General features: G+C 37.5%; 2 protein-coding genes across 2 annotated transcripts; both read right to left on the reverse strand.

Moving 5' to 3' along the window:
• Positions 1-252: 252 nt before the first annotated feature.
• LOC140940070 (glucose-induced degradation protein 4 homolog) lies at positions 253-7,082 on the reverse strand. The gene is made up of 7 exons (XM_073388951.1): positions 6,791-7,082; positions 6,608-6,667; positions 4,898-4,972; positions 4,357-4,389; positions 3,273-3,374; positions 2,244-2,374; positions 253-761 (listed from the first exon to the last, which is right to left on the reverse strand). Exons 1-7 carry the CDS (start codon positions 6,932-6,934, stop codon positions 698-700), a joined length of 609 nt encoding a protein of 202 aa, XP_073245052.1. The 5' UTR covers positions 6,935-7,082; the 3' UTR covers positions 253-697.
• Positions 7,083-9,564: 2,482 nt separating this feature from the next.
• On the reverse strand, positions 9,565-22,574 carry LOC140941154 (GTP-binding protein 1-like). Its single transcript, XM_073390132.1, has 13 exons — positions 22,184-22,574; positions 21,427-21,631; positions 20,807-20,915; positions 18,766-18,946; positions 17,715-17,923; positions 16,658-16,701; positions 16,441-16,536; positions 15,141-15,177; positions 14,374-14,575; positions 12,997-13,141; positions 12,395-12,577; positions 11,689-11,824; positions 9,565-10,375 (listed from the first exon to the last, which is right to left on the reverse strand). The coding sequence occupies exons 2-13, from the start codon at positions 21,607-21,609 to the stop codon at positions 10,047-10,049; spliced, it is 1,854 nt and encodes a 617-aa protein (XP_073246233.1). The 5' UTR covers positions 21,610-21,631; positions 22,184-22,574; the 3' UTR covers positions 9,565-10,046.
• Between the last annotated feature and the right edge of the window lie 103 nt (positions 22,575-22,677).

Here is a 22,677-nt window from a genome sequence, read left to right on the forward strand (position 1 = left end):
ATAAGTAAGATCACAGAATTACAAAAATAACAGGTATGACGCAAGCTGTATGAATTTAATGATTTTGTGACTTATTGATAAAAATGATTTAAAAGGAGAAACATGGGAAAAAGAATGGTTTTTGGAGGGCCAACTCAAGTTGGATTTATGGTCACCTATCCATCGCGAGAAAACACTAGCCATGCATTTTTAGTTGATATACATACACAAAGAACTTCAAAACAGAACAAAAAAAGGAATTGCATCTGTTGATAGATGTAAACGTAATATTTTTATTCATCTTTTCATGTGGCCAATACTTAAACAGGGTACATAGGCCTTGAATGGCAAAATAAAATGATGAAAGAGAGACTGAACATCTTGAAGGCTCTTATTTCGATATTACATACTCTTGTCCCTTTTTTAATAAAAACTGATCTCAATGACTTGTCTGCCATAAAATAACATAAAACAGACAGCTTTTTTCCTTCCGAGGAGAGAAGGTGATCTAGATCAAATCAAACTCTTCTCTGTGTTTTGTATCAAGTTACTACATCACTAGCCTAGGGCTAAGCTATCAGCTATCAACATCTCAAGGATAAAATCTTTTTGCTTAATCTTCCTGGTTTACACAAGTTTTTTAACTATAGGCAAAGCTCAAATATAGGGAGAATCTCAAATGAATGATAGAAGAATGTGATGGAAATCTTGATTGGTATCATCTGAATTCATAAATGGGTTGACTGTGATCCGGGACATGTACAAGATTTAATGATTGAAACCTAACAGAGAGAAAGAAAGAGAGAAAAAAAGAAAAACAAGGATTATGCTTCAGTTGAATCTCCTTAATTTGTACACCAATGAAAAGAAACAGGCATCCATGCCATCGCAGAAGGATTATTGTATTTAACAATATATTAATACTTTTACAAACATACATACATAAACTTTATTTACACTTGAATTTTTGAGTAGCTTGCAGTGTTCTCCTTAAATTTTAGCTCAGCAGGTAGGGGACCATTCCTGACTGGTAAGGCAACAAATATATACCAGAGGCACACTTTCCTGGGGGAGGGGGGAAGTGAGGTGAGGGACATGGCCTCACCCTCCTAAGGAAGTTTTTGGGAGTTAAGTTGTCTGAAAAGTCATTCTCATATTTAAAGACTTTTTTTAGGCTAATCCGCTTTTGTAAGCTATTGGCCACCTATTGCCCTTCCAACCTGAGGTTAACCCCCCCCCCCCCTTTTGTTTTTTACAGTTATTATAGCATTAACATCTTCTGAGAGAAAAACAAATTGTGCCATCATTATCATGGTCTATACTGTCATAGACCATAACTCTCGGCCAAAACAGCTTTATTTCATTGAAACTTCAAGTAAGTAATACAGGCCTTCTGATAAAGTGTAAAAAATTATGTGGGGGTTCCATGAGAGTCATAGTGTTGCATAAAAGGGCAACCAGCATCTTATGCAACAAATTTCCAAATTTTTTGGGGGTAGTTTTAGAAATTTGCAAAGGTTTGCATAATATTTCCAAAGCTGAGGAACCTTAAATTAAGATAGGGCTCAGAAAAAGTCCTGCCCAGTGGTCCACAACAGGTAGAGCTTTAAAGCTTACTTGCCCAATGGGCTAGGGTACAGGCAAGCCATCCTTTATCAAAATCATTTACTTACGTAGCGTTCACACTTGGTGCCTGAGCATGGTGCCCGTGTACAATACTCGCTGGGCACTAATGTGAACACACCCTTTTTTCAAGTACCCAAGCTAGAATTCGGGAATGGTGCCAGTGTCCGAGTTTGAGGTTCCAAAGTGGGCACCAGGTCTGTGTGTGCTACTGCTTTGCACTCGCTTCTAAGCTCATGTTTCAAAATGGCATCTGACAGGGAGAAATGGAGTAACTATGCACACAGTTGCATATCGGGTGCTCAAGGTGTGAACGCAACACCAGTTTGTGTTGGTACTCAGGCACTGGTCTCCGAACACCAAGTGTGTACAGCCCCTAAGACGAGCAAGAAGTGGCCCTGGGAAAGCAAAATGTGTGAGCTGCTTGCCCAAAGGACAAGCTGGAATTCAAGTTTTCTTCTATCCCTGTTAAGGTTTTTAATTTTTTCCAGATCATGCATTAAAAAAAGGGAAGAATTCTTGTGATGAATATGAAAACATACCAATGTCTGAGAGCTATTGATAAAGTCCACTGTTTTAGTCACTTTCTTGACTTTCACTGATGTTTTAAAACAAACTTAATAAAAAATATAAAAACCTACCATTCTGAACTCCGATGATAATAATACCCTTCAATTGTGGCTGCGGACTTTTGAAGGCACACGTAGTAAAAACCAGCAAATGATGCCCCATTTATATCTGTGATAGTGTGATCTGGAACAAGGAAATGTTCCTGTACATAGAAGAAAGTGGAGAATTGGCAAAGAGAGTAATATTGGATTATGTAAAAATTAAAATTATTAGCCATTTACTTTTCTCAGCAAATATTCATACACGATAGCACTGCAAGATCAGCTCACCTATTTTGATTTATGGGAAAATATTAAAATGTTGAATTAAATTTAGGGCTTATACATATACATACATGGTACAAGAAGCAGAAGCCCTTAGAAGTCAAACTCCAAGATATCACTTTAAATCCAACCCCAAACCACTCAAGACACAAAAAGACAAAGACTGGAGTTCAGATTCACTCAAGCAACCACATTATCACCAGTCTAAAGGCCAAACTGAAAACATGACATGATTAACCTTTAACTTATAGGCATTACACTTTACGTTTTCTCTAATAAAATTGCATAGACTAGGTTTTGGTGATATATGTATGTACTCATATACTTCTAGTTGCAATGTTTTTTGTGTTGTGACCAAACACAACAAAGATCAGGACAGGTGAGCAAGACACAAAACCACAAACTACAGGTATGTGCTTGCAGAGTTTTTTTTTTCCATCTGATTGGCTTTTTCCTAATGAGACAATAGCATTCCAGTTCTAAATATTTCTGGTGTTAACAGTTTTCTTGGTTTCACAATAAGTAAAGTTAGGAAATAATACATTCAAATAAAATTGTAAACAAGACCTCCATAATGGGGTACATTGGCCTTTGTCCACACAGGCAGCCCAATAATAATGATTTTTTTTTTTAAAATGAAACTGTTATTTTGATGCTCAACTTGCAATGCTAGTGCATACTGTACATTACAAAGGTCGGCTGATCTATGAGACATCTTGATGTCTGTATTAACTACAATGTTTCACAACTAATGCATCCGTATCCCTAAATATTTACCTTCCATCTCATAAAAACGAAGTCTAAGTTGTCCAGCTGACTGTATTCAAAATTATCCGAGTTAAAATTTTTTGCAAATTGGTAAAATGCCAGGAACTTTCCCTGTTTTGAAAGAGTGAAAAAAAGATATTAATATAAGTTCTTGCTTTCTCAATCAAGTAAGAAAAATAAAAGCTAAGCTAATAAGATAATGATACCACAATACCACAAATAATAATACAAGTTGAGGCAGCCTATATTAAAGGGACAGGTTCCCGGTTCAGCACATGCTCATTTATCAAAATGCTGTTTTTCTGCCGGGGCATGCTGTATCGTCTATGCAAGCAATATGATCATGTCATGATGTTGTCAAAGAACCAATCTGCACACTCCCTGGCAGTCACTTGATCAACTTATGTGCAAATAGCTGTAAAGTAATCAACCATGGAATAAAACCTTCGGGCCAACAATAAATTCAACGTTGGTAGGGTGGGCATAATTCACTAATTTTTTCTGTGATTTTAGTATTCCTCCATCCTACTTCAGGTTACTCTGAAATACATTCTGAGATTGCTGAGATACATGAGTGGGATTATTCACCGACAGAAATAATAATAAATTGGGAAAAAGTAATTTAATTAATGAGCATGCACTTATCCGCGAACCTGTCCCTTTAAACCAATCATTTGAGGCTTAATTTAGACCATTACCAGTCAAGTCACCAACAATAAAATATGGTGACAACTTAGAAAGTTACTTCTCTGTCAGCAAAATATTTATCAGCAAGTTCTATGAGACAAGAACAGTCTCAAGAAGGTTGAATATGAGGAACAAATATCATTCAAATCAAAGTTCCAAAATAAATTTGTAAAGAAACCAAAATTATCAATTTGGCAATTACCAGTATTTTTTTTCTACATAAAACTAAAATGGTCACCAAATATTTTAATTTTTACATGAAGCAATGAGTTTGGCACAAGTAACTTGCACCTTAAGATTTAGAACAAGACTCCTCTGAGACCAAATTAACTTGAATTGTCTGTAACTAATCTACACAGATAAACTATTTATTAAATGCAAAAATTAATAAGTAACAGTTTATTACCCAGTGTTTCCTATCTACTTCCTCATCTGCATCCTAGTGATGAAAATAAAATATATAAATCATGAAATACATGATTGCACATCTACTATCATCAAAAGACAAATAATTTTGTTTAAGAAAATAATATAGAACTGTATTAAATTAATATAAGCAGTTTAATTATGGTCAATACCAATGAAAAAAAGACAAGGTAAGAACTTCGTGTTATTGAGATTACGTATCACTTTTAGTGACTGTTCATTATCATTTATAAAATAACTAAGATAGTATGTGCATTCTGATTGGTTAAAAACCTATGGTTTATTGTGCTAGTAAACTCACACTTTTACTTAAAGTTATTTTATAAAAGCAATAGACCACACTTTCTATGGGTTTAAATCACTCGCCTTTGGCTCATGATTTACAAGCTTTTCTCATGTTCTCTCAACATCCCGCGTGGGTTATCATGCCGGTAAACCCATAGAAAGTGTGGTATATTGCTTAAATAACTAAACTTAATACATTTCATGAGCTCCTCAGACATACAAAAGTTATCTCTTACCCATTTTCTTGTCAAAAAGGGATGTTTTTCTCCAATGATCTCTCCATCAAAAAAAGTTGTTAAATGAGGATATTCCTGAGGAAACGAAAAAAAAAAAAAGTGATTAAACTGCATGAGATTAGCCTCTGGTTGAAAATAATCAGCCACCAGTCATATGCAGATTTGAGGGCCTGGTGAAAGAGGAAATCTGAGACTTCCCTAGGTGCCACAACCCTTGTTTAAAATCTGAGACTGAGAGAGAAATTTCAAGACCCTGGAATGGAAAGAAGCACACAAAAACTGGACTTTGACACTCATTAAATAAGTTTGTGAGATCTTGAGATTGGAACAAAATTTTCTGAGACCTGATTTCTGGCTTTTTTTCACGTGACATAGTAAAAGTGGATGTATCTTACCCTTCTTCTCACAAAAGACATTGAGATAAAGGGAGGGTATGATCCCCAGTGAGGTACTTCCTGGAAATAGGCTAATGGGGATGTGCTGCTGGATGGGGTCGCATAATTTCACAACCGGTTTGACTACAATGGGGTTGTGTTTTCAAGAGAATATCTAAAATGGGGTTGTACATTTTTACGATTTGGAGGGTCAGAAAATTCAGGTAGGTAGGGATTTGAAAATGAAAAGATGTTTACTATATTAAATTTAACAAATGTATCATTTCAATTCAGAATGACTTAGTTTAAAGGCTGATAAGATAGATGCATAAAACGTTAGGATTGCGAAAATTACATAATTTGCCCAAAAGTGACAAAGATGGGATCTATAATTGGCTACATAGAAAAGGTGCTATAATGGGGTAGGGGTTCTGTCTGGCCAGCAGCATACAGGGTTTGTACAAATTTTTGGATCCAAAATTCAAGACTTTTTCCAGACTAGACTCAAGGTTATCAAAAAGCTTATCAATACAGACCTCAAAAAAAAAAGGAACAAAGCTTTTCTCACGATGCACAGCAAATGTACAGGCGAGATTGGATAAGATTTGACCAAAACAAAATAAAATTTCCCTTACAAACCACTTGTTGTACCTATGAAAATAAACTCAAGACTTTTCACCATTTTTCCAGACTTCGTCTCCATTCTCCAGACTTTTTCCAGGTTTGAAAAATTGCTGGGCAAATTTGAATGCTTTCTCAAGAATTCAAGACTATGTACGAACCCTGAGCATATGACCAGCAAAAAGTGACCCAAGTAACCTCCCGGGTATGATCACAGGCTGTAGTAACATTCGGACAAAAAGGATGGATCTCTCCTTTAGTGAAAGGTACTTTGATTTTACTTACGGCAGGTTTAATAAATGTAGTAAACCAAAGCAGTGACAAGAATCAGTTTAGTGTAAAAAAGGAGAAGCGAGGCGATATATAAGAAAACGTAGAAAGATACAAACTAATGACCATATGATCCTTTTATAATTTATAAGAAGAATCTTTCCAGACGTCTGTTGTTGTTCACGACAATCCTCACATCACTAAACAGTACAAAATTGTTTTGACAGGAGTACTATACAACAGGAAGTGTATGTACTATAAACATGTGTATTTTCGCTAAAAATCTTCCAGAGAGGATAAATTTGGAAACAGGTTAAATAAAAGTATCGAAACTGACACAAAGCTAGCAAACCTTTGGCATAAAGGGAGTACTTTGTACAGCTTACGTTCAAATTTTATAGCTAAGCACAACATAGAAATCTGTATTCTACTTTATAGTACTTACATCAGTTAGTCCTTTAATTTTTAGATAACCACAAAGAAACCCTTTCTCTTCTTCTACGTGCTGAAAGAAAGCCACATAATTGAAAGGAAACTCTTGAACTAAGGCATAGAATTTTTCAGACGACAAGAAGGCCGCCAAATGCAAACCGGCGGGAAATGACAGGAACAATCACGCGAAGTTTACCTTCAACACAACTTCAACGTCGTATCGATTTCCTTTACTTTTTTGGTGTCCCTGAAACCTGCTACCACTGTACAACAGCGACTGAGCCAAACCAGGCTGTTTCGTGCCTGGGGGAAGGGGATTCAGGGCAACTTTCCCCGGCATTTCAAGAGAAGTTTCTTCGAACGGTAGTCTTTTGAACTTACAAACGCCAGCCTTTGGCACTATGGGTAACAATTCTATTGCGAAATTAGTTCCCAGTCTCTGACTGGCGGTTACAACTTTGGCCCACGGTGTAAAGTGCAGAAAGGAAAGAAAAAAAATTGGGTTTTCCTTCATTTGCAGTTATATTGATTCTACCCTACCATCTGATTTATGTTTTTAACTTGGAGGAGGAGTGATCTACCAGCAAGAACCAACGTCAAAGGAATTTCCGGCGTTTGAGTGGATACGAATTAGCCGGAAATGAAACATTTCTGTGGCACGGGGTAGTGGGGACTACGGCGGTTTCGAATTCACTTGAAGTGCTTTTTTGCTTATCACCTGGTATACACTTCATGCCAGTATATACCCGCTGGGAAAGCATTCTAAGCCAACAACTCGTTTACCCCACGTTATTATTCATTTATTAACTATTTGATTCATTAAGTGACAGATCGAGTTTCTTAAGGGTTTTTAGCTTGTTTTCGTTAGTTTTCGTTTGTTTTCGCATAATTATTTTTGAACTTCCGTGTTTTGTTGGAACATGCTTAGTGAATGAGGGCAGAGACTTTCAAGCCGTGTAGCCTTCGTATAGGATAGGCTTTTCAGAGCATGAGTCATGGATCCTACCCAGATTTTCTGCAGATTTTTTCCCTACTGGGTTTTTTTTCCGGCAGGTTTTTTTTCTGGCCTTCGTTCTGACAGTATTCTTTGTTAACTGTTAGTCAGCTCTGTTCTAGTTTATCTACCACATGTTTGAATGTAATAGAAGTTGTCGTATAACGTATTGTTATATCTCTCGGTGCTCGGCCGAAACAGCCAAAATAAACCTACTGATTTTTCGGTTCATGTTGTACTGCATACTTTACAATAATTGAGCGAATCCTCGCGCGCTGATTGGTCGAGAACTATGGTCTATGAGAGTATACACCATGAAAATGACGTAAAATGTCACGTACTGCCGGTTGTTTGCTTTTTCGTAAAAAAATACATGTTATTGTAAAAAGCAAATCGACCACAATTTTCCACGGTCTACACTCTTATAGGCCATAGAAATGACGCCATAAAATGTTCAAAACTTTGAAGTGAAACCACGAGCCGCACTTGAGTTTTGAACATTTTATGACGTCACTTCTATGGTCTATAAGAGTGTAGGGCATGGAAATTGTGCTCGATTTGTTAAGTGGAGCCGAAATCTTGAGTTTTCCGGATTCGGATGTGGTGATTTGTCGTCAGAATTTTCTAGCCTGTTCACGGATATGAGTGGGTATGAGTATTTTCAAGAGAGAATGTGCTCTTTATATCTTAGTATTTTTTAATGGCAGTAGGGAAAGTTCATATTTTCTTTTACTGCCAACCTATGACAATATTTTTTTTAAATCTTTTATCTTCTAGTAAAATCTTTACTGCCTGTTATGCATTCTCTCTGGCCAACAGTGCTGCTTTTCTCCGAACAAAAAAGAAACTGTCATGATTAAGAGGCAAATAGCGGTACGCAGGGAGCCTTGGAAAGTTCACTCATAAATTTTTTCCTTCCTCCAGTCTCCCCGCCACTTCCGGGGGGTACTCAACAAAGTTTTTATACGAGGAGGCACTGCTCCCAGGGTCCAACCCCTAAGCCTTTTATATACCATTTTTGACAGAAAAAGTATCCCTTTGGTATACAGTAAAAACCCACGAGTAAGAACCTACATTTTCCAGGGTTAGCCTAAACAGGTTCTTACATAAATGGTGGTTAACATAAATTTAGGGTATCTAGGTTCTTAATTTCTTGCAAAAAATTATGTCGTTGCTAAGAAGATTTTAGTGATCAGCTCCTTAAATTTGCATACCTAATGTTGCTTACATTTTAATATGACCATAATAGAGATCTATTCTTACCTGAATTTTAATTTCTTGAGTCAAAACAACTTTATATAGATGATTGTGCTGTAAAACACAATATTATAAAAATTTTTTCAATGACCTCAATCAAACAACATTTATATATGTACAAACTTGCCTTTTGCAATTGCAATTAGCTCTTTCTATAAAACAGAAACAAATGATTTTTGAAAATAAGAACCTTTCTCCAAATTTTAGGCTAAAGAGGTTCTTATATAGAGGGGGTCTAAATTGCAAATTTTAGCCTAACAGGTTCTTAAATCTTAGGTTCTTATTCGAGGGTTTTTACTGTATTGACAAATCAGGGGCGGATATAGGGGGAGGGTGCAGAGGGTGCGCACCACCCCCCCCCCCCCGAGATGCCCTGCGGTTTTTTAATACAACTGGTATTCCGCAAAAAAAAAAACTATGCAGTTTAATGGTGTTGAACTGGAGCAAGAGACGAGTGCACCCCGTCCTAAAAAAAATCCTGTATCCGCCCCTGCAAATTGTACCCTCTTCACATACCTAGTTTAGAACTTTGCATCCCTTTTAACTGCTGTAAATGCACTGTCTTAAAAATATTAAAATACTGACAACATCACAGTACTCTGAGTTACACGTCGTTAAAAATTTTTCACCTCTTTAAATTATCCCTAAATCTTAGGAAACCCAGGTTTAAAAAAGAGAGATAGAGTTAAAAACGGTAAAGACACCACACCAAGAGGGAATAGTTTTTCCTTTTTTATAAGCGAACTCAAGAGTTATACCCGAAGTATTAACTACATCTCGCTCGGTTAATAAATTAAACGTCGTGGAAGGTTTCAGATGCGGCTGCCTAGTCTGAGAAAAATTGAATGTTAGAAAACGCTCTGGGATTAAAATAAGCAATTTAGAAACTTGCAGTAAAAGTATCAATGTCACTGAAAATCCGAGCACGTGACTGAGATAAAATGCGAAACACACCACTAACTGGAAAATTGCAAATAGCTACTCATATAAGTGTGTAGTCTTGCAGTCTTCTGACGCGTTTACCTGGGCTAAGAACGCTAGGAAAAATATTAACTTACAAAGGACTTAAAATTTAAAATACGCAATAAAAAGTCGGAATAAGACCTAATTTGACGATGCAACAAATACACGTTAAAATCTGAAATAAGAAACCCAAGAGAAATTACGAATAGCTTCTATTACATAAGCGGGTATTTTCCAATCACTTTTTGCCTGTTCTTTCTGAGGTCGTTGACGCTTGCGCACTTGCTCCCTCTCTGCCTTTATCACGTGATAGCGCAGACCCCCTACCGGGCCCACGGTGCTTGATTTTCCCGCCAACAAGAGGCGGAGGATGTACCGTAGGGTCTATCCGCTGGATTGTACCCACAGCCTTTGTTCTCCCTTCTCTGAATATCATCCGCGTATCCGGTTTAACAAATTCCGGTTGTTTTATGAAACGGAACCGAACCATCGCTTTATCTCCCGTCCTTAAATGGTCTTTATCCATGTGTATTATTGTTGCTGTTTGTCGCATGCTTCCACAGTGTACTGAAAAATAAGATGGGTACTGGCTTCATTTAACAAACAACAAAAAACACAGTACGTGACAATTTTATTACAGAATTACACTATATTTATAACCTTCAAACGCAGACGTATTCCCGGCTGTCGCTAGTAGTATAGGAGGGACCGGTTAGGCCCCTTTTTTGCGCAGGAATCTCATTAGCGTGCGCAGGAATACATTAACTAGGTGACGTCAGGAGGAGGAGGAGGAGGAGGGAAAACAATAAAAATGAGGAGGAGGAGGAGGGAAAATAATAAAAATTGTGGAGAAGGGATTGAGGAGAGAGATAAAATCGAAAAGGGTGAGGGGTAAGTAAAACATTGTATTTCGTGCTAAAAAGAGCTAGTTTGTCTTTGCCCTCATTAATATGCACGATTTGCCCGCCAAAAGTCAGTGAACCGGAACTAGGACAATCACAGCAGCAGGAAATAGGACTTGCATAATTACATTACGCCTCCGTGATTTTAAGTCACAGACAAGTTTAGAATGCTTCGTCAAACGAGACAGCCAATGAGCGTCTTTCAAATTCCGGTCAACCAATCAAAACAACTTTGACATCATAGTACCCCGGAATACATATGACATCATCTTCCGAAAATAACTAAAACCTGTCAAACCGGTTATACCAACCATGACATCATCCATCTAAAAATAGAACATGACATCATTGATAAACCCGTCAAACTGGATATACTTAATGAGATTCCACCGCAAGTTAATGAGATACCATAGCAGTTTATTCAAAAGGTTATGACGTCACCTAGTTAATGTATTCCTGCGCACGCTAATGAGATTCCTGCGCAAAAAAGGGGCCTAACTGGTCCCTCCTATACTACTGTCGCTTCTCTCCGTCCAAAAAGAAGAGAAAACTAGAAATACGTCTCCATTTAAAGGGTACACAGCACTGACAAACTGCGTTTTTTTCAACGAGAGAGGAAAAGATCACGTGACAAGAACGCCAGGGTCTTGCTTCTGTCCACTGTTTAAGTTTATAGAATGACAAATACGTTCGCCTTAACGTGCTCTAGGAGTAAAAGTCTTCAGAAGATCCCGGTAATCTTCAACTAAAGGCCACAGCTATTTCGGGAAGTAAGCGAGCTAAGTGTTGTCAAGTCTATTAGGGCGTGTTCGATTGACCATATTCCAGAATAAGAATACATGGAATTAACTCTTGAAATCACTAATTTTGGCGTTCAATAAGCACGATACAAGAGATTTGCAGCAAAACTTTGGCATATTCTTTTTCGGGAATTCGACCAATGGAACGCACCCTTCACTTATTTTCAGTCATACTAACCCATAGCCTGGTATTTTGTACTGATGGTCGTCGGGTGGTGAAGTACAAGAACTTCGGCTTCGAACTCCCAGCATGCTTGGGGCTTGACTTGTTTGTCAACCATTACCATTCCTTTTCTTATCTGTGATCGTTTGATCTGAAGTGAAAAGTGGAAATGGCTAAATTGTAACTTGGTAATTCAGTCCTCCTCTTGTCACGGCGACGGCTACGAAAACGTCACTTAAAAAGTGAATTCGTGCTGCCTCAAACTTTATCGCGCTTATTCCATCTTGTTTAATTCGTCAAATGTTGGCAATTCGAAAGGATTGTATCAAAGTTCACGTAAAGAAAAAGAAAATTGTTTTTTTGTGTTCCCGTCCTCGACAAAACGTCAAAATAGGCATTTTCACGTTGTAGTCGTGTAACGACGGCAAAGAAATGTACAAAAAAGCGTGATGCAGGTGCAAAGTTGTTATTTTACCAGTCTAAACGACCTTTCCCGCATTCCGCTCCTGTGAGCAAGCATAAAGAAATGAGGTCGAGGCTCGGGTGGACAATTTCATACAAATCACTGTATTTTGCCCACCCGAGCCTCGACTTGATGCTTTTGTTTACAGGAATGCGTTGCTTAAGCTCCCTAATTGTTACGAGTTACCGACGTAAACCTTTATCTTTATGCCGTTATTTCAGTGGTCAAGTTATATGTTATGGTGAATACAGAACAAACCTTTTTCAACGCAAATGATGCCGTCTGGCCTGCTCTAAGCTCTCTCACAGGCATTCTCTTACGATGAATTGTCTTGACTTGGATTGGCTGAAACTGACCTATGGGGTCTGGGCCGAGTAACAAGGTATCATTCAGTCGAATGGTTCCTCGGAGACACGTGCCGGATACCACTGTACCAACACCCTGAAAATTACAAAAACTGATTCCATTAGCCTTAAGCCTGAAACAATTTTAAAAAATGTCACGAACTGAGATGCTTTGGAGAATTAGCACACATTAAGGAATGACAAAGCTACTTGGAACGCTGGCCCTTCGTTAACGTTAATTCCGGATTTTTACGATGGCCAATAATCAACCCAGTTGAAAAAATCAAATTCTTGTGGTTCACTCTACCACCGATATGCATCAACGTTTCTCCCGAAGTTTATCGATTACTGTGCAGAGTCAAAACAACTGTTTGACGCTTTAGCGATATTTTCGCGGAACAGATTTAACTCGCACACAAAACCACAAAGTCTGGTCAGCAAGTTGCTTTATTTAAAGGTAAACCCACTGCCTGTCGAGGCTTTATCTACGGCGTTGTGACAGGGTAAATGTCTTACCGGAACTGAATAGGTGTCGTCGATCTGGAACTCAGATGGTTCATCCCTTTTAAAATGAGCGCGGATAGAAAGTAAATTGAGGAACATCTTAAGCAAGTCCAGATTTTCTCCTGTCACATTGGAAATCTGGAAAATCGGACACACTCTGGGGGAAAACAGCAAGAAACATTTGTTCAAAATACCTCACTAAAAAAAACAACCCACAAACAAAACAACAACAACAACAAGAACAAAGTACAAATTTATCCCAGTCAAAGCATCATAGTTTGCACCTCTAATAAGCAACCATTTCTCATAAAAGACCGCGACCACTTTTTGGGGTGAATGATCTTCCATTACTGAGCCACAACACCTTTATATAAGTAACCGTCAACCTGGGCATTTTATGAAGTCGCTTACAGGCGATACAACTGCATTATGAATGCAGTCAAACCTGTATCAAGCGAACTCTTCTGAATCAAGCAGTCATTTACCAAAGTCCCGGAAATCATTTCCCTTAGTTACGGTAAAACTGACCTGCATTAAGCGGTCACCTCTATTAAGCAGTCGTGGTCACCTTTCTCGAGGTGACCAAGTTCATTCCTATAATACCAGAAATTCAAATACTTCCTACTTACTTCCTGCACGAACGAATATAAGATTTTTTGATTTAAGATTGCAGGGTCCAAAAGCTTTCAATTCATTTAATCACAATATACAAAGTGCTGCTACTATACATCTCTCTTTTTACTGCGCTTTTCACAAACATGCGAACTCTTAAGTTCAAAAGCCGCCTTCACAATTGCGTTTTTCGCTGCCGTCAATCATAATTACGATCACAAGCAACGAACCTGGAAACACAGAAACACACAAAACGGATCGAAATCCACCAATCACAAATCACAAACCTTGACCTTTTGAACCCGTTAAAGTAAAGTTTTGTTTCCTAAGAGGTCCGTTAAGATGATTGACGGCAGCGAAAAAACGCAATCGTCAGTTGGCTTTTGAACTTCAGAATTCAAATGACTTTTGTTTGTGAAAAGCGCAGTAAATCCAGATTGAAAACATTTCTCCTTACAGGGTTGTCATTAAGAGCCGGGGGCCGGGGATTTTCCCCAGCTACTAAGAGAGTGGTCCCCGGCTTCTTTTATTGGAAAATAGAAGAAAAAATAGAACCAAAAGAAATCCCTAGCTGTTGGATTCCCCGCCTACTTGTTGTATTTAACCAGCAACTTGAAATCTTGGTGACAACCCTGCCTTATCTGATTCACCACTTGCCACTTATGTAATTTACACCACTTTTAATCTTTAACTATCATTTTTGTAATATATTGATTGACTGTATACTTTTTTCTGCCAAAATAAATAAACTGAAACTGAAAAAAGCTATTCACTCACCTCTCAGAGACAAAGTTTGTTGCTGACACAACAACATCATCAGGGTTTTGTACAATAACAGGGATTTTACGGCAACCAGGAGATTTGAGAATCCTGGTCAGGAGTTTCATAGTATCTTGTAGCACATTTGCAGGACACATGTCAATCTTGGTAACAACAACAAACACTGGGACATTTAGTGCAAGAGCCAGGCCAAGGTGCTCTAAAACAAAATAAGGCCACATTGTGTAACAACCAACCAAGATCTCGTGAGGAATATTGTTTCAGTAAAATATAATGACCTTAAAAAATTCCCACTGCAATCTTTGTAACATAGACAGATTTAATGCCTTTTGTTTTCAGAGGAATAAATATTGCTTTTAAAAGAGAGCAAGGGAAATCAGCTGTCAAATTTGAGGGGTAACATTGTTTTCCCTAAAATTCAAGAGATAACATTCTTTTGCCTTTAATTCCTTTTGCAGAAAATATTCATTTTAATTCAAAGCAAGAATCTTTAAAGGCACTGCAATGATATTAAAAATTAGAAAAATCTTTGAACAGTGCTTTTCAGACATTTTTATGACTATAAAAACTGCAAGCAGGATTAGCTCTGTAGTAGAGTGCTTGATTGTCGAGGCTGGGGGGTCAAGGGTTCGATTCCCAGGGCCAGACTAATTCTCTGGTGTTAAAATAACAACTATAAAATGAGGGTTCTGCCTTTGCCTTGCAGACGGAGAGACCTTCGCTTGGCGCGGATGACTATGTGAAATGGTGGTTCACACTCTTACCTTTCGTCATTCCTATAATTCCTGCATTTGATCCAATCTAGGAGGGAAAATTAGTGTAAAGGAAACTTTAATTTAATATATTAAACATTACTAACTGATGGCATTTTAAAAATTGAATTGCAGAGAGGAGCAACGCTGATATCATGGATTTTATAGAGTCCAGTTAAAATTGTTTAGAACTTCTTTGTCAAAATCTCACTGAGGATAACTTACTCTTTAGTAAATGGGTGACAATGTAGAAGTTTCATTGATGTGTTGAAATACATATCTGTTTTTTCACCTTGACTCTCTCTAGAATGAAAAGAAATTTGGTCCAGGTTGTCTCTTCCCACCCAGGTGTAGAAGTAGGTGCCAACCAACCAGGGAGAATAATATCTAGAAGAACAAGGTGTTTTCTGGATGCAGAAATTCAGTTTAAAATCTGGCTTTTTGGGCCATGACTATGTTTTGACTGAGAACCCCTAAATGCCTTCATAAACAGTTGTTCTCTGCATTATGGATACCCGCTTGATACAGACATCTCATTATTACGGACAGTTTGCTTTGTCACTGGGACTTGGAAACCTGTACATTTTCTCTAAATTCGACCCACTTAATATGGACAGCCTGATAATACAGACACTTTCTATGGCCCCCTCATTGTCTGTATCACTGGAGTTTGGCTGTACTCTTTCATCTGAAATACCCCAAAATTCCGAAAATAAGCCCCTCCAAATATAAGCCCCCCAAACAGGTAATGCAAAAAACCCTCCGTTAAATCGCACCTCCAAATGTAAGCCCCCCGGGACCTTGTACTTGGAAATTGCCCTCAAATACAAAGTAAAACAAAGCAAAAAAGGTAAATTCCCTTCCAACTATAAGGCTAGCCCAATCGATTTTGAAACGCAAATTTCCCTCCTTAGATAAGCCCCTCCGGATATAAGCCCCTCCAAAAATAAGCCCTTCAAAAAGGGCCTTTGAAAAATATAAGCCCCGGAGCTTATTTTCGGAATTTTACGGTATTTTATGTATGTCATTAACCTTTCAGTAAAGAAATAATAACATTATACATGCATGGCACATTTATAGGTTAGCCTCCGCCACAGAAAGAAATTAACTTCTGGTTAAGTCCGTCTGTGAAACAGCACCCAAATCCTTTTTCTAGGCCCTCACCTGTGTACCAGGATTTGAGTACGAGCCATGATTGGCCTGTTAAAAATGCGAATCAGGTTGAAGGGAAATTTGAAACACATTTCCGTTAATTTATTAAGTCTGTTGGGGTTGAACATGGAATGCAGCCAAGGCACAGGTGTGTACTAACCATCAACATTGCAAAGTCTGGAACATGTCCTGTCATGCCAAAAATAGTTGTTTTTAAGTATCTTTCATGTCCTGCCAAATCAATGAATGTGATAACCTGGAAACAAAAAATATTTATATTAATATGCTTGGTTTATAAGGATGTCTTCAATAGCAGATTGGGAAAAGGAGGTTATATAGGCAAGTTTAGAAGCTTTTGGATTATTTATGACACATACCTTTGAGGACTTTTGACATATTCTGGACCAGTCAAGTCCTCCACCTGACAAAACAAAAATGTAATAAGGAATTATGAATTTGTTGTTATTTCTGGCCCCAGTTGTTCAAAAGATGGACAGCTCTATCCACAGATAAATTACCATCCAGTGGATAAGTATTAAGAAAACCAATCGTGCTATCCATTGGACAGAGATTTATTCGATGGATAGCTTTATCCACCTTTTGAACCACTGGGGCCAGGTGACTGCAGCAAAGTTTGTCATGTAATGTGTTCCCTCATGATTGTTCAGAGTAAAGCTTGTAAGATTTGTTGTTAGTAATGTTGACGATATTTGAATTAAATTTTTGTTGATATATTTAATAAAATAACTAAAATGGCATGTGTGCTCTGATAATTGGCCGAGAAGAGTGTTTGCATGAGAGTATGTATTAAACACAGTTGTGACCTTGAAACATTTTGCTGTATGCGCAATAATCATGCAAGCACAAATTTGAAAAAAGTTTTGAGTTGAAAAGTTCACTTTATTTACCTATTTCCTCGTCGGCTAGTTCTTGGCAAATCTTTACAAACATGCTGTATCAATTTTTTTCACTTAAGCTGACATAATATTTTTAAACTAGAAAACTCTGTATTTTTGAAAGCATCTTTTTTGCAAATCAAGAACTGATTACGCCTACAAAACGCCATGTACAACACTTCATGACTGGTAAGAATTTCTCCTTTAATCACTGCCAGAAACAAAGATTTTTGCTTTTTTTTCTTAGGAAATTTATTTTATAAAAGCAACTGAAAACTTGTTTACTGTGTATGCATACATGTAAACACTCGAGAGGTTGTTAGAATTCTAGCTAGACTTTGTCTCGGGTTACCACAACTGTTTCAAATTCTCCCAACGCCTTCACATGTTTATATTAGGCTATGCATACACAGAAAACGTTTTCTTTTTTGGAAATGATTAGGAAAAGAGGTACAACCACATTTTATATGACACCCTTGAAAGTAACTTCTTCATGATGGAATTATCCCTTCTGCAAGCAAATGGTTTGAAAATTTACCGTGACTATCAGGCTTGTTAACCACATCTCCCTTGCTGTCAAACCCAAGAATGTCATTGCCAACACTGCTGGTTCTGCCGGATTCCATTTCATGTTTGTGGCGGAACAACCTTTGTCTTGCCATTCCTCTTCCATTGTCTAGTTCTCCATGGGTTAGTACTCCAAGTAAGGTACTCTTGCCAGCATCTACATTACCTACCACTGCAACTCTGATTAAAAGGGAGACAAATGGTCCAGGTATTCTTCTGTAACTTCTTTAACTCAGTGAAGTAAACATTTGAAAAGTAAACGATTCTAAATGTTCATTGGATTTGGAATACCAGAAGCCAACATATATGTTGGTAAGAAATCAAACATTTCCAACAAAGTGTCCACAAAAAATGGGGCACAATTTCCTCTTAAATTCTAATGATGCCACTATAATGAGTCAAACATTCACTCATGATTGGCCATTGACAATCACCCTTCTTGTTTTATTTAATATCCTTTATGTTGTATTTCAGTTTGTTTACAGTTCAACTCGTATCCTTCAATTACCAAGAATATTAACTTTGTTACTGATGGTCTACCCTGACTCCCTCTGCAATGTGATAAATGCCCAAACAGAATATAATATTATTTATGATTTCTTGGGTAGTCCAGGTCCTGGTTGTTCAAACGTTAGATAGTGTTATCCACTGGATAAATCACTATCCAGCGGATAAGTATTAGGGAAACCAATTGCGCTACTCAGTGGATAGATTTTTATCTGGTGGATAGCGCTATCCAGCATTTAAACAACCGGGGACTGACCTGTAGAAATAAACAACAATCGTCAGCCCTATCTTAGGTAGGTTTCCATAGAACTCAGATTTGCCAATTTACCTACTCCAGCTAAGTGCGACATGTCCCAGATCAAACAGGTGCTGCATCTATCAAGGTTCACAAAGAATCCTTGTGGGAGACCACATTAATTCTGCATTGTAGAGTAGCCTGTTCACTACTGCTGTCTTAAAAAAAAAAATTTAACTAAATACATTATTTTACACAATGAAGTTATCAAAGTACTCACCTCACTTCCATGAAATCATTCTCATCTGCCCTGACTCGCACTAAATACTCTGCAACAGTCCCCTCTTCTGCTGGCTTCTCTCTCAGCAAGACAACATCAGCATCACATGTTTCAGCTAGCAACTTTAAAGAATCTGCTGATGCTTTGAGGTCTTCATCACTGAGGCCACTGGCTGTTCCATCTACATGTATTTTGGACATTGAAGAGATTATTAGAAGGTACAAAACATTTGTAATGTTTAACTCAAGATCAGGGTGTTTTAGTAATAATAAAAAAAGAACTGGGGAGAAAAACATTATTAGGCAGAACATGAACATGTCAGAGAGGGGACAAAGGGAGACCTGCAAGAAGATTTGGACATCTTTAGGGTGCAAAACTTTATTTTATTTATGCAGGATTGATATATGAGATTCCATTAATCATTGCGGAAAAAATACCTACCAAAACAAAAAGAAGACTTGTTCTGTTTACATCTACCCAACTCAAACACTAAAAGTAGCCAACAACTTTTGTGGGGCATTGATAACACCATTGATAACCCTGAGAGAGGCTATGATATGATGAAAACTCAGGTTTGACCTCAAGGTTTTAGCCAGAAGGTTGTTGCGCCATCCTATGGATGCCCATTTTAGGAAGTAATACAAGGAAAACTCACTTAATCTCTTATAATTCTATAGGAAAACATGCCATCTGGATGGTAAGTTTTCAATGTCTGGCTAAATTAGCCTGTTTGGCCTGATTATACCCAGCAACAACAGACTAAGATTCACAATCGAAGTAAAAACTGGGAGGAACTCACAAATGCATTTTAAAAAATAAAAAACATTCATATGATAACATAAAGTATTAAATAAATTTTATTTCAAGTTAAAAATAATGGTAATCATCATTATCATTTCAATTAGGTTGGTAAAAGCCAGTTAGGCAACACACCAACCACAGTTTACAAAATATACAAGTAAAAACTGCATGCAACAATAAGTAGAATAAAAAAAAATTAACTAAGGTAGTTTTTAAATTCTTCACAGGACGAAATAGGAGGCATATCGGGGAGGAGCTGATTCCAGTCTCTAGCAGTTCTTGGGAAAAATGACAACTTAAACACAGCTTTCTTACAGTGAGGTTCAAGAAGCTTAACTCTATGGCTGATTCTAGTATGAGTCTCATCGCTAAAATTTAAAAAATCATTAATCTTAATGTCAACTAAACCATGAATAATTTTATACATGAAGATCAAACGAGATCTTCTTCTCCTTTCTTTGAGGGTGCATAGATCCAATTTGTTTAACATGGAAGTGACACTTGAGGGCCAGTTATAATCATTTGTACAAAAGCAGGCTGCTGCTCTTTGCACTCCCTCTAGTCTGACGATGTCGCATTTAAAATGTGGGTCTCAGGCAAAAGCCACGTACTCAAGCTCAGGCCAAACCAAGGTTACATGGAGCGTCTTTTTGATACTATCCATTCAGTACCAGAAACTTCTGAGTCTAATGTCCTGTTGGTGGCATTAGAAATTTGGTTTACGTGATCCTTCCATCTAAGTCTATTATCTATCTCAACTCCTAAGTACGGGTGGGATTTTACGTTTTCTAGAAATTTACCACAGAAGTAAAATTTTGCAAGAGGTGGTTCCCACTTAAAAGAGACACACCGACCTGAGTCCACAAAGTGAGTGAGTGACTCATTTCCATATCACATCCCACAGCAATAACTCCTGAAAATTGCCCTTTCAGGGATTTATGAATTAAAAATGTGTTACCCCATAACGATTTGAATTCAATTGATGGTAATGATGATGATGATGATGATGATGATGATGATGATGATGATGATGATGATGATGATGATGATGATGATGATGATGATGATGATGATCACCATGATGATAATTATAATGATAATGATGATGTAATTATGATGATTATGATGGTGATAATATCACTGACAACAAGGGTTACATCAATAATAGCATGACATAACAAAATTATTCATACAGCTACAATGATTCACATAAATGTTCAAGGGAACCAAACAGACTCACCTCCCACTCCAATTTCATATATAGTTTCTCCGTGCCCTTCTTCTAACCTTTCTTTCAGTTTATGGAGCAAAAGATCAAACTGTTCATCATTTGGGCTGATCAGAGCCACCTAAATGATTAACACCAATGTTTTCATAACTGCATGTATTTTTCAAACATAACTTTGGGACCTGTACATCAACAGGAACAACAAGGAAGCCAAAAGGAAAGATAGTGAGAAATCATCTTGCAGATCCAAAACATTAAAGTCCTCCAATCACATCTCTCTTTGTTGGTAGGCCACTACTTTATTTAGCCAAAATACCACACTTTTCCAGTCAGTGCAAAGCACTTGGAAACCCTCATAAGTGATCACTTCCTTTAAATTTCTTTGACCACTTTTTAGGCTGATTCTCCACTGTTTTCATCCCTTGGAAGTGGCTACTTGACAAATGATTTGATCCCCTATGATAATACTACAATATTATCCACCATGCAAAGACAAGAAATTTCTTCTTTCATCATCGTTCATACTAACGATATCCTGATATCTATGCCCAAAAGAGAGATACCAAACATAACTAAGGCACATCATGATGTGCACTGGATTTAGCGTGTTGGTTTTAGACATGACAACTTACCCTTTGATCAATGGCATGTTCTGTCCCATTAAAAGTTCCATTTTCCTCAAGGTAAAGCTCACTTTCACTGTCTGGAGCAAACAGGTTTTCTGCACTATCTGGTGATGATCCTCTTTTTTTATTATTTAATGATGTCCCTGAAAATTTCTCTTCTACATTTATCGTTTCTGCTGCAGCACTCATTCTTTGACAGAGGGTTTGCGATCTGCATTAATTGAAAACACACAAGGAAATAACTTATAAACAACAGTGTAGCCCAGTGCTCAATTTGAACCTGTCCAAATTACAGCACTGTCTCAAATTTAACTTAGCCTAAATTTCATTTAGCCACATTTAAGACCACCATTATACAGTGTAGACACGATCAATAACTATAAAAGCTAGTGGCTATTAGGAGCCAAACAGTTATATGAGCCTATCATGCTCACCACAGTGAGCAATGTAACATGTAAATACACATTTCTTAGAACATGTTTTGCTACCTTTAAAAATTATGCTGACATGAGACATTATCAAACTTAGGCAATAACCCAGGACTCCACTGGAAAGGTTTACATGGAGAAAGGTCGCAACCAATTTTGAATCCACCAAGCAACTGGTATAAACTTACTTAAGAACAAAATTACTAACAGATATGCAAATGAAGACCATGCAGTCAAACAAAACAAAAGGTATTAAAAGCTAGCATAAGCTGTACATGAAAATAATCTCTTTTACGAGCAAACTTTGTTGCCTTTGATCTTAATTTACTACTCACCGTAAATTTTAAGCACGGCCACTCCTTGCTATACAGAGTCCATAGGTTTTTAATCAGATAAACTGAGAAATAAACTGGTGTCCACGATTCCTGGACTTCAAGGCTAGCACTGATCTAGATACGACCCTTCTCACAGCTTTAGCTCCACAACCTTCAAACTTCTGCACAAAGTGGGAAGATCATAGAATATACCGTTGATAACTTAGGTGCGGAAATGTGGTGCAATCAACATCAAAGCAAAACAAAACAAAAGATTACGGCTCCTCTTGTTTCTCATAAATGATGTCAATTTCATCAGCCTTAACGCAAGCGCGCAGTTTTATTGTCCCCAGTCCCCGAAAAAGCAGAAAGTCAGATGTTTTTCCGAAAACGAAATCTTTTTTTTTCTGATTTTAAACGATGTGTTTTGAAATGCGTCAAATATTCGTTAAGCAAATCCCATTTAGATAAAATCTCAAAAGAGAGCAGTATGGAAAATGTTTTTAAAAATTGAA

The sequence above is a fragment of the Porites lutea genome, chromosome 6 (genome assembly GCF_958299795.1).
Source record: "Porites lutea chromosome 6, jaPorLute2.1, whole genome shotgun sequence".
Lineage (NCBI taxonomy): Eukaryota > Metazoa > Cnidaria > Anthozoa > Scleractinia > Poritidae > Porites > Porites lutea.